Source organism: Chlorocebus sabaeus, chromosome 5 (assembly GCF_047675955.1).
Source record: "Chlorocebus sabaeus isolate Y175 chromosome 5, mChlSab1.0.hap1, whole genome shotgun sequence".
Classification (NCBI taxonomy): Eukaryota; Metazoa; Chordata; class Mammalia; order Primates; family Cercopithecidae; genus Chlorocebus; species Chlorocebus sabaeus.
Window position 1 is genome coordinate 81,075,695 of NC_132908.1, and position 18,796 is coordinate 81,094,490.

Here is an 18,796-nt window from a genome sequence, read left to right on the forward strand (position 1 = left end):
TGGCCAGGCTGGTCTCAAACTCCTGACCTCAGGTGATCCACCTACTTTGGCCTCCCAAAGTGCTGGGTGCTTTTTGGCATTATTCCTGTCATTCAACTCTGTGCCTCTGTTTCCTCATCTGTAAAATGGGGGAACTATTAATGCCATCAGCTAATTCACAGGGTTGGTAAAGGATTAAACAAAGCCAGGCCCATGAAGCTCTTGGCACACAGCAGGTGCCCAATAAAGAGCTGATGTGATTTTTCTGACCCTGCATATGAAAAAAAGGTAGAAAACGTGCTTGGTTTTCTCGCCTGTGCTCTGAAAGTTTGCCCTTGAGCTCTTTTAGTAGACAGGCTTTCTTCTTTCGTGTCATTTTTAGCTCTACAGAGTAAATCCCTATGCGAGTTACTCCTCAAAGAAGGTAGTCATACTTACCAGGTACCTCATGGTTTCCAGAGCCACACTGTTGATTACTATTTATTACTGGGGATGGATCACCTTTATGGGCCTTTCCTGACCATGCTGGGCACCGTCACATCCGCCGTCTCAGTTTGGGCCTCACTACAGCCCTGGGAAGAAGGAACTGTTGCTTCCACTTTGCAGATGGGGAAACTGAGGTCAAGAGGGTCAAAGGCTCACCCAATTCCCACAGCTAATGTGGGTGAAGCTGGGATTCAAAGTCCACGTGCCCGCCAGACAGAGGTCTCTGTGGCTGACCACAGGGTGTGCGTGGCCGGGCATTGCGAGCTGGTCCTCGGGCTGCAGGCCTTCATTGTCTGCTCTTTCCAAAGGCTCTGCAGGAGTCAGGGGCAATCGTGGCCATGACTGGGGATGGGGTGAACGACGCGGTGGCCCTGAAGTCTGCAGACATCGGGATCGCCATGGGGCAGACAGGGACGGACGTCAGTAAAGAGGCTGCCAACATGATCCTGGTGGACGATGACTTCTCAGCCATCATGTAAGCTGCCCTTCTGGTAGTTTTTTAGTTGCAAAAATGCCTGGGGCCACCAGCTTCTCCCTGGGACCTGCTACTGTGGAGACAGAGGGGGTCTCACAGAGTCCCCAGGTAGAGCTGAATCTCGGGGCTCGTCAGTGTGGCAGGTGCCCCCAACCCCAAACACCAAGAGCCTTTCATAGCAGGGTCATGGGGTCCACGGCCCCTGGGGCTAGTCGCATGCTGCACCCAGGGGAATGTCACGGACATGAAGCAGGGATGGGATTTGCTGCCTGTGGGTGCATTTCATGTGTTACTGGGAATGCCCGCCGGGTTCAGGCTGGTGGGCAGCAGCTGAATCTGGAAGGAAAACCTGTGGTCAAATACATGCTCGCAGTTGAGTGTCGGGTGAGAAAGGATTACAATGAGCATCTTCAGTGTGAGGCTCACGTGTCGATAGATAATCTCATGTATTGACAAGAGACCTGGGTAGAAACACCTCCACCGCTCCCCACCGAGGCGCTCTTTAGGTTCTGGGTTTACACAAAAAAAACTCTTTGTTCCATTTCACTTTTCTGTATTTTTTCTTAAGACATTTACCTTCCCTCTGGATCTAATTTTAACTAGTTTTAACTAAGACTGTCCTCATAAGCAAATCGTAGTAGTTGGGGGTGAGGGAAAACTTTTATCAAAACATCCAAATGAACAAATATTGAGGCCAGGTGTGATCGTGCACTTTACAAAGCTGTCTCCACAATTGATTCGCCATAGGAAGCCTTAACACGCTTAGTAAAAAAAGAAAGAAAAAAAAGTCATAATATCAGCTCTATAGTTCTTTTGCAAAATTTTTTAGTAAAATCTGGCGGGGTGGGGTGCGGTGCATAGATGATTTTTCTACATGCGTGACCCCAGGTCAAGGTTTAAAAGGGCTTCCGCGAAGAGCCTTCTAAAGACAGAAGTAGGCGATGTCCTTCAGCCTCCCCATCCCTCCCTCCTTACCGTCCCCCGGACCTCATTTTTAGGCCTAACTGGTTTTGCTGCGTCTCTCTCTTCTCTTTGGTAAATCACTGAGATGCACGGAGCACTTTGGGAGTCTGGGCAGGGATGGGATCCCTGGGCTCGGCAGAACAGTAATTGATGGTCTAATTGGAGGTATCAAGTGTACCCTTGGCACAGAAGGGCGAACATGGCTCGAGGATCAGTTCCCAGTGACCAAGGGGCACCTGTTAGAACACTACCATCTCCTACAAATGTGTCCCCAAGAATGCCAGCAAGGGGAACCAGCAGAGGTCCAAGTACAGCGTCCATCTGGGCAAGTCCCCACTGCCCCTTGCAGCAACCAACGCACTGGCTGAGCCCTCCCGCAGGCCCTCTCTGTGAGTAAATGGCTCTCTTCCCTTGCAGGAATGCGGTGGAGGAAGGCAAGGGGATTTTTTACAACATCAAAAACTTTGTCCGATTCCAGCTGAGCACGTAAGTAGAGGCCGGCATTCCGAGTGTCATTAAGGGCCACGCCTGGCGGGCGGCCGCTGACTGGCTGCGTGTGGCCCCCAGGAGCATCTCCGCCCTCAGTCTCATCACTCTGTCCACCGTGTTCAACCTGCCCAGCCCCCTCAACGCCATGCAGATCCTGTGGATCAACATCATCATGGATGGGCCGCCGGCGCAGAGGTAAGGCCGGGCCAGCTGGGAGCCCTGTGTCTCCTTACCCTGCTGCGGGGCTGCCGGCTGTGCCCTAAGGCTATAGGGATGAACACACACTGCCGCTTTCCATCAGGAGTTCCCAGATAACTGAAGTGTGTTGCACTGGAGTGAAACTGGGAGTAGAAGGCAGAGGAGAAAGTACCTGGGCCAGCAGGGCAGGACGAGGATGGAATTTTCTGCTCCCTCTGCCTGGATGCTCTCCCTGGGCAACCTGCTTTGCTCGTTCTCATTCTTCATTCCAGCCACTGCCTTCAGGAAGTCTTCCCTGATTGCACTCCCACTCAATCCCCTCACCCTGCTGTATTTTTCCCTAGAGAGGAAGATACACACACACTTTTCCTTATGGGTCTGATTGTGATCTGTGTCCCCTTTAGAACATCAGCTTCGTGGAGGTGGAGCTTATGTTTTATTCCTGCTGTCTAAAGCACCTTGCTACCCAGTAGGTGCCCAGGAGTCCACCCGCTCCTTAATATCCCCTTCCACAGGCCAGCCAAGTGGTGTGGGGGAAGGAATGTACTTTGGAGTCAGGGGACCCATGTGGCCACGCATGCGTAACCGTGTGAGCACAGAGCCAACATTGCTTCCGCTGGAGCTCAGTGTTGCTGTTATTACCAGTGACAGCTGCCAAGGGAAAGAGAGTCCTCATTTGTGTCCCCAAAGCTAAGTGTGAGGGTGACCTCTCCTGCCAGCTCTCCCTGGGAGCACGAAGCTGGTCTGAGCTGTGTCTGAGCTGCTCCCACTATGCCACCTGCTGCTGGTCTAGCCTCAACCCTGCTGGGTGGAATTGGCTGGAGGCAGGTCTCAGCTGATGAGGGGCCCAGGGGAGGGTGGAGCCTGGAGCCTGTTTCTCCAGGCTCAATGTGGGAGGTCGCCTCATGGTGATGGAGATCGCCTGGGTGCATGGAACTGTGTGTGGTTGGCCTCAGTGGGTGGTCTTCCTTCAGCCTGCGGGACAGATGGAGGGGCACAGCTGCCCATGGACTCAGGCTCTGGGACTTCTGGAAGGCACGAGGAGGGCAGATGTGATGCCTGGGGGCGTTCAGCAAATGCCTGGCCCTGCCCACTGTGCCCACTTGGCCTGGGAGGCTTACGCACGGCTGTCTCAAGGGTCCTGTATGTCATTCCTGGTTCATTTCAAAGCGTCTGTGTCTTGTTTGGAGCAGCTTGGGGGTAGAGCCCGTTGACAAGGACACCCTCAGGCAGCCACCGCGGAGTGTGGGGGACACCATCCTCAGCAGAGCCCTCATCCTGAAGATCTTCATGTCCGCAGTTGTCATCATCAGCGGGACCCTCTTTATCTTCTGGAAGGAGGTGAGCGAGGGCCGCCCCCTCTTGTTCTGTAAGAGTTCTCCAAGTCCTGGGGCCATGCAGATGCTGGGGACTGCAGTCCCTGCCCTCCTGCCCCAGCTCTCATCTGGGAGAGGCAAACATGTACACACACAGGACAATGTGCCATCGGAGGGATGGGGAGCATGAGGCAAAGGGACTGGGTGACCCCTGAAGGGAGGTCGCCAGGTGTGTGCCTGGGAACTGCAGAGGCTGGCGGGGTAGGGATGACTTTGCCAAGACAGGAGTTGAAATGTACATGAGGCCCCGTACATCAGGTTTCTTTCTACATGAGACAGGATGCCCCCTGTTCCCTTGTCACCAGCAAACAATTTGAAACCTGCTAAAGATCCTCCTGTGTTATGCTCTAGAGGTGACTGCTTCTGATCTGGGCCTGGGTCAACTTTTCAAGGCCTGCAGGTTCAGGGAGCTCTGGGCCAGGATGGGCAATGACCTAGGTGGGAAATGAGGCAGGTGACCCGTGTGACCACACTGCAGGTCACACATGTGCAGGAAGAGGGAGGGACCCTAGCCAGGAACCCTGCATCCATTTTTCCTCCTGCTCTCCGTCTGCCCCAAGCAGAACAGCTCTGTTTCCCCTGCCTTCTTACCGGCCTGGGAAGGCCGTGAAGGCCCCTGCACTTGTCCAGCTTGGGGTGAAAAAGATGGGCCAATCCGGTGGTCCTCTGAGTAGGGTCCCAGTAGTGGCGTCAGCACCCCTGCACCCCTAAGAATTGAGCTGCCAGGCCCTGCCTCTGTCTCCACTTTAACACACGTGCTCCAGAAGACTCAGCTGCAAGTTCATGGCTTAGCCCTGTGGTGTGGCCACCGAGTGCAGGAGGGTATCCATGGCCTGCTGCCCTGGCCAGGCAGAGGAGCCTCTCCTCAGGTGGTGGGAAGTTGAGGTGAGAACTGCTGGCTGAGCATAGTGGCTCACCCCTGTAATCCTAGCACTTTGGGAGGCTGAGGCAGGTGGATCACCTGACGTCAGGAGTTCAAGACCAGCCTCACTAACGTGGCAAAACCCTGTCTCTACTGAAAACACAAACATTACTCAGGCATGGTAGCTCACACCGGTAATCCCAGTACTTTGGGTGGCCAAGGCGGGTGGATCACCTGAGGTCAGGAGTTCAAGACCAGCCTGGCCAACATGGTGAAACTCCGTCACTACTGAAAATACAAAAATTAGCCAGGCATGGTTGGGTGCCTGTAGTCTCACCTACTCAGGAGGCTGAGGTGGGAGAACTACTTGAACCTGGGAGGCAGAAGGTTGCAGTGAGCTGAGATCGCACCACTGCACTCTAGCCTGGGTGACAGAGTGGGATTCCATCTCAAAAAAAAAACTGCCCAGGAGCTTCTGACCGTGGGCTGGTCTCACCTCAGCTCTGGCCATAACCTGTAGGGCTTAGAGCTGGGCAGGACTCCAGGGTCTGTCTCATAGAGCTGCACTCGGTCACCTCACAGGCTCTCATTGCCTTGGACATCAGCCATCCTTCAGCCTGCCTTGTAGGAAGTGACACTCACTCTGTGGGTTTAACTGGAGGCATCACCTCCCTGGGAGACAGTTACTTCCTGGAGGAGGTGGTGTTTCTTCTGTCTGTGGGTACTCCGCCCCCATCCTCGTGGTGGCAGCAAACCAACATGTGCTGGGGAGACCCTGGTGTGGCACCCACTGACCTCACACCTGGAGGAAGCTGTGTGACCCATCCTATTACTGAGCTTATAAGTGGCCCCCTGCCGTGCCCCAGGAGCCGTGAGGCAGCCTGTGCCCCTTGGTTCAGGATGAATGATGTCTCGTCCCGCCTAACCTCTCGCCCGTGCGCTTGCCTTCCAGATGCCTGAAGACAGAGCGAGCACTCCCCGCACCACGACGATGACCTTCACTTGTTTTGTGTTTTTCGATCTCTTCAACGCCTTGACCTGCCGCTCTCAGGTGAGACCAGGGCTGACCCTCCTTGCTGCAGAGTGTTCTTGACAGCAATGCCCCAGCCCTGCCCACAGCACTGAGCGGCTGTGGCTCAGCGTGGGCAGCCAGAGCTCTCCTGCCTGCACCTGGGCTGCGGACAGCACACAATCCCCCATGTGACTTTCTCCCCGCAGACCAAGCTGATATTTGAGATCGGCTTTCTCAGGAACCGCATGTTCCTCTACTCCATCCTCGGGTCCATCCTGGGGCAGCTGGCGGTCATTTACGTCCCCCCGCTGCAGAGGGTCTTCCAGACGGAGAATCTGGGAGTGCTCGGTGAGTGGCGGGGACTGGAACGACAGGTGACCTCAGACCAGGGCGGTGGGGGGGCGCGGCAGCTGCCGGGCGGGGAGCTGCAGCCCAGGAGGGGCCAGCGCGGGAAAGTGGAACTCACCAGGGGCCGGCTCTCTCTTCAGGGCCCTTCTGGCCTCACAGGAAGGGACTCTAATGTGGGTGATGTGAGGGGGCACAGAGGACACACAGAAACCTCCAGGAAGAGGCCCCTTGCTCAGGAATAGGAACTGGGGTCCAAGGGGCATCGGCATCACAGGCGTCGGGCTAGAGGCTCAGAGCACGTGGAGGGAGCTGTGCAAGGCCTGGACTCAGCCTGGGATTGGGGAGCCTGGACTTGACCCTGGGGCCAGTAGTGTGACTTAGAGATCTGGTCACCTGAAGACAGGGAGCTGGTCTGTCTTCTGGTTTAGGCTGAAAGGGACATGATTCAGTCACAGTCACCATGGCTTTCCAAGGGCACACGCCATGGTATAGAGCCCAGGGAACTCCTCGACATCCTCATCCAAGTGAACGTGTCACCCTTCTCTGAAGCTACAGCGATGGCAGGTGTGGGGGCAGGGTTGAGGGGAAGAGGGAGCCAGGGGCAAATCATCGACCCCACCCTTCTCCCCACAGTGCTGACAGTCACCCCCACCACGGAGTAGAGGACGAGGGAGGCCGGTGAGGCAGCCTTCATGGGCCCCCCCTCGCTGGCAGGGCTCAGAGTGGGTCGTGGCTCAGATCTGGAGGGGCAGGGGATTATCCACCAGGCCTGAGGCTGCAGTGACAACGGTCCTATGCACTCCAGGCAAGACTGGGATGGTCAACTCTGCCCTGTCCTCCAAAAAGCAGTGTGGGTCACCAGCGATGCCCTGCAGGAACAGACAACAGGAACCCCCAAAACAGTGTCCTCACTGGAGGTTTCCACCTGCTGGGAAGGCCGTCTTCCCACGGCTGAAGGGGTTGTGCTTGGCAGCCCGTGTGTTGGGAGTCACCGCAACAGGGAGCCAGGGATCATTCCTCACTACAGCATATGAAGGGAGCAGAGGAAGACGCTGGGAATTCATCCCAGGGAATGTGTCAGGGTGCACTGGACAGGGAGCCCAGACTGGTCCCTCAGGACATTTGCAAGCACCAGCGTGCTGGAACAGGTGCTGTCGGGAAAGGAAACTCATTCCCCTTCCAGCCCAAGTCCATAACATGCCCCCAGCTGCCTGCCGGACCCACCCTGTGCTGTGGAGCTGCCTGGAGCTTGCCTTGAAAGATGGGCAGGGCCTTCTGGAACTGTAGCATTTTGGATCCAGGGTTGGGAAGATCTCCCTGCCTTGGGGGTAATGAAAAGGGCTGGTCCTCTGCACCTCTCACTTTATCAGGAGGACGTTCAGGGAAGGAGCTTCCTGCCGGGGCGCAGAGCTGCATTATGTGCTCTCTGACCCATTTGTTTTCCCCTTTGGCAGATTTGCTGTTTCTAACTGGACTGGCCTCATCTGTCTTCATGTTGTCAGAGCTCCTCAAACTATACGAAAAACACTGTTGCGGCACCCAGAGAGTCCAGACGCACCACGAAGATGTGTAGTGGCCCTCACTCTGCGGCACCTTCCCTAATCATCTCCATCTGGATGTGCCTGTGGCCCCTGCGGTGTCTCCTCTTCAGGGGAGACTTTTAGGACGGACGCCGCAGCCTTCTGTCAGTGACTCGGTTTTTCCTCCTGGGAACGCTGCAGGCATCTCGTGGGCTCCGGGGACCCAGGTCCACATCCATCCAGCACGCCCACTGGCTCTGGGACAGACAGGAGGGGCCTGTCCAGAAACGTCACACTATTTATTAAATCACAATGATTTTTATTAACCACGTCTATATATGTATCTGTGCCACAGCTTGCAGTGACGCAGGCCACTCATGCCAGATACATGGGGCTTCTGAGAGGTAGTGGGTAGGATGGTCACACTCTGCCCATTGTCTTCCTGGAGGCCCCAGCTCCTCATCATAAAATGAGGGCTTTTTAAATAAAGAGCTATGCCAGGGGCTATTATTCTTTTGATGCGTTTACCTAGGGTTTTTCATACAAGGGGCCAGGTTGGAAACGCACAGCTGTGTGTTAATGGCCATGTGGGGTGAGCAGCAATCCATCATGAATGGCCTATGGGAAGGCTTTTGGAGATAAAGAGCAGGGCTGGGCATGGTGGCTCACACCTGTAATCCCAGCACTTTGCAAGGCCAAGGCAGGAGGATCATTTGAGGCCAGCCTGGCCAACACAGCAAAACCCTGTCTCTACTAAAAATTAAAAAAAAAAAGTAGCCAGGCCTGATGATGCCCACCTGTTAATCCCAGCTACTCGGGAGGCTGAGGCACGAGCATGACTCGAGTCCTAGAGGCAGAGATTGTACCACTGCACTGCAGCATGGGCAACAAAGCAAGATTCTCTCTCAAAAAGTGGCCCTTCTCTCTGGAATCAGGAGTAGCAGTGTCTCCTGCTGCCTGCAGACGAGCTTGATTTCCCACTGCCCCCCAGACTTCCAAAAACGGATCTGCTCTTCCACGTGGCAGAGGAGAAAGGTCTCCATGCGTTCTTCTGCCTGAAGCCATGCTAGAACCACTAAAGAGAACCAGAAGGGGAACTCCGTCCCCATCTCTCAGGAAATGAGGCCAGAGCTAGAACCCCCCAGTTACTAGTCATGCCTCACTAGAGAAACAGAACCAACAGGATGGAGAGTGATGCAGAGATTTGTTTTAAGGAACTGGTTCATAGGATTTGTGGGGCCGGCAAGTCTAACATCTTGAGGGCAGGCCAGCATCCTGGAGACCCAGGGAAGAGCTGGGGACGCAGGCTGGAGGCAGAATTTCCTCCTCCTCAAGGGAGTTCAGCCTTTTCCTCTTGTAGTCCTCAACTGATTGGACGAGGCCCACTCACATTACAAAGGATAATCTGTTTTACTTCAAGTCTGCGGACTTACATGTTAGTTACACAGTGCCATCTAGACCAGCGTTTGATGAAAATCAACGTGGCCTGGCCAAGTTGTCAGATAAAAGTAACCAATGCACCCAGCCACAGTAGCTATGAAAAGGGCTACCAGGGGTGGTAACAGCTGGGTCGGACCAAGATAAGGAACGTACGAGTGAACCCCTGCCTGGGTTCCAGGCAGAGTCCAAAGTGCTCCATGGTAGGATTCAAAACCTGGGAAGAAGCCCTTCTCCGACCTAACCTGTGACACCAGGGCCACAGGAGGAGAGGCAGAGACGGCCATTCCTAGTGAGACGCAGACATAGGGCTGGCTAGAGAAGAAACCTTTTGAGCAATGGGGCTGTCTTTCCAGAAGCTGCCAACCCATGGAACCATTAAGAGGTCAAGGCTGAACTGTGCCACTTCCACAGTCTGCTAAGGGGTGCCTCCCCCTGAGTCAGGGATACTTTCTGCTCTACTTTTCAGGATCCTTTGGCATGTTGCTGGCCCAAGAAACTTACTTCCCATTTAAAAATAAGTGATCAAAAGACCAGGTTCGATTGATAGTCGCAATAACAACAAAAATTACTCTTAACTCTTGCTTATACCATATAAAACTTTAGGGATAAAATTGTAATAAGACACAAAATGCTAACAATAAAATATAAATTAGACTACATAAAAACTAAGACCTTCTTTTCATTAAGGACACAGTAGACTTGAACACCACCATTAAGCAATTTAGCTTGATTTACATTTGTAGAACACCCATCCACGAGTAGCACAGAAACAGTCACCAAAATAAAGAGCAGAAATCAAACGCAAAAGCAAAAATAGAGGAAAATCAATCAAAACCTAGTTCTTTGAAAAGATCAATAAAACTATCAGTCTTGCAAGAAGCTTATCAAAAAAGGGAAGATAAATTTCCAATGTCAGGAGTGAAAAAGTATACCACAAACCCTTCAAGATATTCCAACAATAATAAGAAATAATACTATGTACATCTTTATGTACCTAAATTCAACAAATTGGATGAAATAAACCAATTCCTTGAAAACCAAAAACTACTAAAACTCACTGAAGATGAAATAGACAAGCTGAAGTTGAAACGCTTCCAAAAAAGGCAGTTTCTGAAGCCAGACGATTTCAATGGTGAATTTTACTAAACTTGTAAAGAAATGTCAATTCTATACGCTGTATTCCAAAACTAAAAGGGGACCGAGCACTTCTCATCTTAGGAGGCCAACAATGACTCTGATACCAAAACTAGAGAAAAATACTAAAGACTAACATCCCTTATGAATATATGCACAAAAATCCTCAACAAAATATTAGTAAATCAGATCTAGCCAGGTACGAAGAATGTAAGACACCATGACGAGGTGGGGTTAATTGAGGAATGGAATTCAAACATTCAAAAGTTCAACATTCAAAAACCAGTATAACTCACTACATTAATAGCCTGAAGAAGGAAAAACGCATGGTTGTATCAATTAATGCAGAAAAGGCATTTGATAAAATTCAATCTCCATTTGTAATAAAAACTCTCAAACTAGCAATTGAAGGAAACTTCTTCAACCTGATAAAGAACATCTACAAAAAACCTATAGCTAACATCATACTTAATGATGAAAAACCAAATTCTTTCCCCACAGGATAAGGTCCAAGGGTGACCAGCTCACCACTCCTATTCAGCATAGTATTAGAAGTCCTAGCCAGTGTAATATGGCAAGAAAAGTTAAAAGGCATTAGAAAAGAGCCTGAAAAGGAGAAAATCACAGATAACATAATTGTCTACACAGAAAATTCCAACACATCTTTTTAAAAAAGAAAAACCCTCCTAGAATTAACAAGTTTAGTAAAGCCACAAGATACAAGGTTAACACACAAAAATGTATTTCTATACATTAGCAATGAACAATTGGAAACGGAAATTAAAAACTGAATACTGTTTGCCTGTCTCAAAAAAAAGTATCAATTCTCCCCAGATGGTTTTATTAGGTTTAACACAATTACTATTAAAATCCCAGGATTTTTTTTTAACACAGATAAACTTGTTCTAACAAGCTTGGTACAATATTGTTATCAGCAGACCTATTTGAATTTCACTGGTTCTTACATAGTACCTGATGTTAGGCAAACCTGAGTTTAAGGGCGCAGTGCTCCAAATGGCTGGCTAAGTCTGCCCAGGTCTTCTGATACTGACTGCAGGTTCAGGAGTTTCCCACAACCATCTTCAGGTGGGATAATTCATTGATGAGGCCCACAGAGCTCACTGACACCTCTCTTGCTCACGGCCATGTCTATTACCAGGAAAACATACAGATTAGAACAGCCCCAGGGCTGCAACTGTAGAGAATGGTCACCCTCTCCCTCTGAGCTCAACAGTTTCTGAGTCCTGTGAGGCTTTCTAGCAAATCACTGGGTCTAAGGGTGGTTTCCTGCCCCCCTACAACACAAGTTCTATGCAACTGTATGACACATCAATTCATGTTACCACTGCTACAATGAGAAGGCAAAACTGTTCCATCGCCCCTAAAAAACTCCTTGTTACTACCTTTTTATAGTAACACCCTCCTAATCCCAGCAACCTCTAATCCCTTCTTCATCACTATAATGTTCCTTCAATAATGTTACGTAAATGGAATCATGGTACAGAACCTTTTAAGACTGGTTTTTGTCACTAAGCATAATATCTGTAGGTCTCTTCAAGTTGTTCTGTGTGTTTTTACATGGCTGACTAGTATTCCACTGCATGGAAGTACCACAGTTTGTTTATCCACTCACTCATGGAGTGACAGAAACTCCTGTACAATTTTTCCAAGTTCTATACCAATCTAAAATTATTTCAAAATAAAGTGTATAAGAAGATAAGACATACTCACAAACATAGAGCAAAAACACACTAGGTAAAGGCAAACAACACACACGACAGAAGTGACACAGTCTAATCAGACAAGATTAAAAGAAAGGCCAAAAGCATTAAGGGAGACCAAGAAGGAAATTTAACAAGATATAATCACCACTGAAAAATCCATAGGCCAGAGTATACCAACGCAACATTCAAAGTTAAAGAGGAAACAGTACGGGAAATTCAGGAAAATGATACAGAAAATTCATTAGGAGATTAACTTACCACATGAAAGGACACGAAACCTCAGAGTGATTCCAAAGAGTAAATCTAATATAGATGACTTCTTGGCTGGGCACAGTGGCTCAGACCTGTAATCCCAGAACTTTGGGAGGCCAAGGCGGTTGGATCGCTTGAGGTAAGGAGTTTGAGACCAGCCTGGGCAACACAGCGAAACCCCATCTCTACTAAAAATACAAACATTAGCTGGGCATGGTGGCAGGCACCTGTAATCCCAGATACTTAGGAGGCTAAGGCAGGAGAATCGCTTGAACCTGGGAGGGCAGAGGTAGTAGTGAGCTGAGATCGCACCACTGCACTCCAGCCTGGGCAACAAAGCGAGGCTCTGTCTCAAAAAAATAACACAGAAGACATCTCTAATCTCTACGCTATGTAATTAAAGACAAGTCACCGGACTACGGGAAATTCTCTGGCATACCAAAATTTTAAAACTCTTAGGTACAAGAGGAAATCAAAATGAAGGCCACAGAAAATCTAGAAGCTTACGATCAACACACACTTATCAGTATCTATACAATACTGCAAAATAACTCAGGGCCCAAGAAAAAAGTAATAGCTTTATGTATTCATTTACTTCCATCCTTTTTCATTTAGTAAACTCAAAAAACTGAAAAAAATATATACAGAAGAAAAGCAGGAAGAAATAATAAAAGCAAAATTAGTAACTGAATCTAATCTAGGAGAATGAAAACACAAGAAAAGGAAAAAAACATAACTACAAAAGAGTGTCAATACTTTAGGGCCAATATTACATAAAGTAATTTGAAGACTTCCAGCAGAGATTTAAAACAATCCAATGGTAGAAGAAATGAATAAGGTTGTCAAGAGTTCACCTACATCATCAGAAACAGGAATGCAGACCTGCAATTTGCATTTTAAGAAGCTCTCTAGGCAAACTGGATACATGCTCAAGGGGGAGAACTACTGGATAAAGGAGGTCAGTAAGAGGCTGGGCTTGGTGGCTCATGCCTGGAATCCCAGCACTTTGGGAGGCCAAGGTGGGTGGATTGTTTGAGCTCAGAAGTTTGAGACCAACCTGGGCAACATGGCGAAACCATCTCTAAAAAAACACAAAATTTAGCTGGGAGTGGTGGTGCGCATCTGTAGTCCCAGCAACTCAGGAGGTGGGAGGATCGCTTCACTCTGGAGGCGGAGGTTGCAGTGAGCTGAGGTCATGTCACTGCATTCCAGCCTGGGTAATAGAGCAAGACGCTGTCTCAAAAAAAAAAAAAACAAAAAAAACAAAAAGGCCGGGGGGGGTGCACAGTGGCTCACATCTGTAATCCCGGCACTTTGGGAGGTCGAGGCGGGCAGATCACAGGGTCAGGAGATTGAGACCATCCTGGCCAACATGGTGAAACCTCATCTCTACTAAAATACAAAAAATCAGCCAGGCATGGTGGTGCATGCCTGTAGTCCCAGCCACTCGGGAGGCTGAGGCAGGAGAACTGCTTGAATCCAGGAAGCGGAGATTGCAGTGAGCTGAGATCATACCACTACACTCCAGCCTGGTGACAGAGCAAGATTCCATCTCAAAAAAAAAAAAAAAAAAAAAAAAAAGTAAGGTAACTGGGAATAAAAACTACAAAAATCAAGAGCTTCCTATGTTAAAATAGCCATCACTTAGGAAAAAATGTCCACTGACAGGCTCAGAAATGACAATAAAAATTTACCTAAGAAGCTTGATGATCCTGTTCTTGGATAGAAGAATCAACATTAGCCAAATGTCAGCATTAAATATACATTAACATAGGCGGAACCATTTTGAAAGTACTATCCCATTTTTTAGAAGTGGTCACAGTGCAATCAAAGGTCAGAGAATTTAAGCAGCCAAGCATTTGCAGAAAAATTCCAAAAAACAGTAGTAATAGAAAAACAGTTCTTAAATATTTTTTATCATAAAACTCCAGCAATTAAAACATGAGAAAGAGACCTAAATTCATACAGAAATTCAGTTGATGAGAAAGGATCATTATAAGTCAATGGGAAAAAGATAAACCACTTAATATAAAAGGTAATGGGACTTTATTTTGAGCTAAGATAGGGGTATATGTTTAAATGCCTTTTGAAGCCTGGGTACGGTGGCTCATGCCTGAAATCCCAGCACTTTGGGAGGCCAAGGCGGTTGGATCACCTGAGGTCAGGAGTTCGAGACCAGCCTGGCCAACATGGTGAAACCCCACCTCTACTAAAAATACTAAAATTAGCCAGGTGTGGTGGCACATACCTGTAATCCCAGCTACTCGGGAGGCTGAGGCAGGAGAATCGCTTGAATCGAGGAGGCAGAGGTTGCAGTGAGCTGAGATTGTGCCACTACACTCCACCCTGGGTGACAGAGTGAGAATCCATCTCAAAAAACAAATTTTATATATATACATACACACACACACCCATATACACACCAAAAAATATATATACACATATATATACATATATGCCTTTTGAATAGATAAAAGATTTAAGAGGTAAAAACAGAAACCACAATAGAAGAAAATGATGTTTTTAATACTCAGAGATGGACTGCCTAAACAAACTGCAAATCCAAAGAACCTTAAGCAGAAATGCTGGCAAGTATGACAGAAACTGTAAAATTTATGGGCAGAAAAATGCCACAAACGAAGTCAAATAAACTGTAAAAAACTGACCATACATGGGTACTGTTGCTTGGTTCACAAAAAGCACTGTTGGCCGGGTGTGGTGGCTTGGCTTGCGCCTGTAATCCCAGCACTTCCGGAGGCTGAGGCAGGAGGATCACTTGAGTCCGGGGATTCAAGACCTGCACATGCCACCTGTGGGTCTGGAGACTGGCCCACACAGCTCATCACAGCCACCACCACTACCAGCATACACTACTGGGGACCCAGAGGGTCACCCTGCCATTGCCACTGCCACTGCTATCTCCCATGCCACATTGGCTGCCTAGGGGCCCAAGAGCCCACCCACCCAGCCCACTGCTGCCATTTAGCATCCAAGCAAGCCATCCTCAACGAAACACTAGCAAACTGAATCCAACAGCACATTAAAAAAAAAAAAAAAAAAAAAAAAAAAAGCCTGGGTGTGGTGGCTCATGCCTGCAATCCCAGCACTTTAGGAGGCCGAGGCAGGTGGATCACTTGAAGCCTGGAGTTTGAGACCAGCCTGGCCAACATGGTGAAACCCTGTCTCTACTAAAAATACAAAAATTAGCCAGATGTGGTGGTGGGTGCCTGTAATCCCCACTACTTGGGAGTCTGAGGCCTGAGAATCGCTTGAACATAGCAGACAGAGGTTGCAGTGAGCCAAGATCGTGCCACTGCACTCCAGTCTGAGCAACAGAGCAATATCCCATCTCAAAAAGCAAAACAAAAGAAAAATAATACACCATAATAAAGTGAGATTTATCCCAGTTATGCAAGGATGGTTCAACATACAGAAATCAATAAACGTGATACATCACATTAATAGAATGAAGGACAAAAACCATATGATCAGATATAATCAATTAGTAAACTGATGCAGAAAAAGCATTTGATAAAATATGACATTCCTTCCTGAAAAAAACTGTCAACAAACTAGACAGAAGGGACATACCTCAACATAATCAAGACCATATATGACAAACCCACAGTGAACAGCATCCTGAATGGGGAAAAGCTGAAAGCCTTTCCTCTAAGAACTGCAACGAGACAAGGATGCCCACTTTTACCACTCCTATTCAACATAATGTTGGAAGTCCTGGCCAGAGCGATCAGGCAAGAGAAAGAAATAAAAAGCACCCCAACTGGCAAAGAGGAACTCAAATCGTCCCTTTTTGCTGATGATATGATCCTATATCTAGAAAGACTCCGTCAAGGCCGGGCGCGGTGGCTCAAGCCTGTAATCCCAGCACTTTGGGAGGCCGAGACGGGCGGATCACGAGGTCAGGAGATCGAGACCATCCTGGCTAACACGGTGAAACCCCGTCTCTACTAAAAAAATAGAAAAAATTAGGCGGGCGCCTGTAGTCCCAGCTACTCGGGAGGTGGAGCTTGCAGTGAGCTGAGATCCGGCCACTACACTCCAGCCGGGGCGACAGAGCAAGTCTCCGTCTCAAAAAAAAAAAAAAAAAGACTCCGTCAAAAAACTATTAGATCTCATACATTCAGTAAAGTCACAGGATACAAAATCAACATACAAAACTCAGTAGTGTTTCTACATACCAATAATGGAATATCTGAGAAAGAATTCAAGACAACCACCCCATTGACAATTACTATAAAAAAAAAAACCCCTCGGAATAAATTTAATCAAGAGGTAAAAGATCTATACAAGGAGAACTACAAAGCACTGAAAGACACTGAAGAAGACACAAACAAATGGAAAGCATCCCATGCTTGTGCATCAGAACTACTATCATTAAAATGACCATACTGCCCAAAGCCATCTACAGACTCAAGGCCATCCCTATCAAAATATGTCATTTTTCACAAAATTAAAAACAAATCCTAAAGGTCATATGGAACCAAAAGAGAGCCTGAGTAGCTTAAGCAATCCTGAGCAAAAAGAACAAGGTTGCAGGCATCACACCACCTCACTTCAAAATCTATTACAAGGCTATAGTAACCAAAATAGCATGGTATTGGTAAAAAAAAAAAAAAAAAAGACACATGGACCAATGGAACAGAATAGAGAAACCAGAAATAAGTCTACATACCTACAGTCAATTTATGTTCAACAAAGTTGCCAAAAACATACACTGGGGTAAGGACAGTCTCTTCAATAAATGGTGCTGGGAAGATTGGCTATCCATACACAGAAGAATGAAACTGGATGCCTACCTCTCACCATCTACAAAAACCAGCTGAAGATGGATTAAAGATTTAAATGTAAGACCCAAAACTATAAAACTACTAGAAAAAAAAGACAGGGAAAACACTTCAGGAACCCAACAATTTAAAAATAAGTAATCCCATTAAAAAGTAGACAAAGGACATGAAGAGACATTTCTCAAAAGAAGATATGCAACGGCCAACAGCTATACAAAGAAAAAAAAAAAGAGCTCAACACCACTACGTATCATCCAATCCAGCAATCCCACTACTGAGTATTTACTCAAAGAAAAAGAAGTCAGTGTGTCAAAGGGATACCTGCATGCCCACATTTACTGCAGCACTATTCTCAATAGCAAAGATGTAGACACAACCTAAATGTCCACCAATGGATGAACGGAGAAAGAAACTATGGTATATACCATCTCTTGCCAGTCAGCATGGCGATTATTAAAATGTCAAGAAACAACAGATGGTCACGAGGTTGTAGAAAAACAGGAACGCCTTTCCACTGTTGGTGGGAATATAAATTAGTTCAACCATTGTGGAAGACAGTGTGGCGATTCCTCAAAGATCTAGAATCAGAAATACCACTTGACCTAGCAATCCCATTACTAGGTACATACCCAAAGGAATATAAATCATTCTGTTACAAAGATACATGCACGCATATGTTCACTGCAGCACTATTCACAATAGCAAAGACATGGTATCAACCCAAATGCCCATCAATGATAGACTGGATTTAAAAAAAGGTGGTATATATATACCATGGAATACCATGTAGCCATCAAAAAGAATGAGATCATCTCCTTTGCAGGAACATGGATGGAGCTGGGAGCCATTATCCTCAGCAAACTGGCACAGGAACAGAAAACCAAACACTGCGTGTTCTCACTTATAAGTGGGAGCTGAACAATGAGTACACATGGACACAGGGAGGGGAAAACACAGACTGGGGCCTGTTGGTGGCAGGGTGGGGGGAGGGAGAGTATTAGGAAAAATAGCTAATGCATGCTGGGCTTCATACCTAGGTGATGGGTTGACAGGTTCAGCAAACCACCATGGCACATGTTTACCTACGCAACACACCTGCACATCCTGCACATGTACCCCGGAAAGTAAAATAATTTAAAAAGAAAAGAAAGAAAATGGGGTATATGTATACACAAGGGAATACTATTTGGTCATGAAGAGTGAACTCATGTCATTTGCAGCAACATGGATGGAACTGGAGGTCATTATGTTCAGTGAAAAAGCCAGACACAAAGACAAATTCTGCATGTTCTCACTGATGTGTCAGCTAAAAAAAAAAAGAAGAAAAAAAAAAGGTGGCTCTCATGGCGGTAGAGAAAACAACGATAGATACTAGAGGATGGGAAGGATGTATGGGTGGGAGGGAGCAAGAGATGTTGGCTAGTGGGTGCAGGGAGCCGAAGGCCCGTGGGATGTAACCAACTCAGCATTCCACTGGAGGCTGTATGATCAAATAGCAAACTGTTTATCATGAATGCAGGATGTGAGCAAACTCACCACTGCTCCTGCCGACACAAGGTTTGCTGGAGGCCATCACCCCCTGGCACCGAGGTTATCTACTGCGACATCTAGAGCCTGGTGTTCAAGGAATGCAGTCTTGCAAGCCTACTCCAGACTGAGCAGCTGACCCCTTCCTTCCACCCTCCTTCTATCTCTTTTGCCTAATAAATATGGAGGGCTGTGCAAACCTCAGG

General features: G+C 47.9%; 1 protein-coding gene across 2 annotated transcripts in view; it reads left to right on the top strand.

The window, feature by feature from the left end:
• The window catches only part of ATP2C2 (ATPase secretory pathway Ca2+ transporting 2), a 94,167-nt gene extending 80,400 nt beyond the window's left edge, over positions 1-13,767 (top strand). Inside the window, exons 21-28 of one of the 2 annotated variants that reach the window (XM_007994226.3) lie at positions 774-940; positions 2,321-2,389; positions 2,471-2,587; positions 2,694-2,779; positions 3,783-3,931; positions 5,781-5,879; positions 6,047-6,188; positions 7,643-13,767. In XM_007994226.3, coding sequence (XP_007992417.3) covers positions 774-940; positions 2,321-2,389; positions 2,471-2,587; positions 2,694-2,779; positions 3,783-3,931; positions 5,781-5,879; positions 6,047-6,188; positions 7,643-7,761 — 948 coding nt within the window. In that variant the 3' untranslated portion in view covers positions 7,762-13,767. The remainder of the gene's footprint in view (positions 1-773; positions 941-2,320; positions 2,390-2,470; positions 2,588-2,693; positions 2,780-3,782; positions 3,932-5,780; positions 5,880-6,046; positions 6,189-7,642) is intronic. The other variant, XM_007994225.3, reaches the window with a different exon arrangement.
• The last annotated feature ends 5,029 nt before the right edge of the window (positions 13,768-18,796 follow it).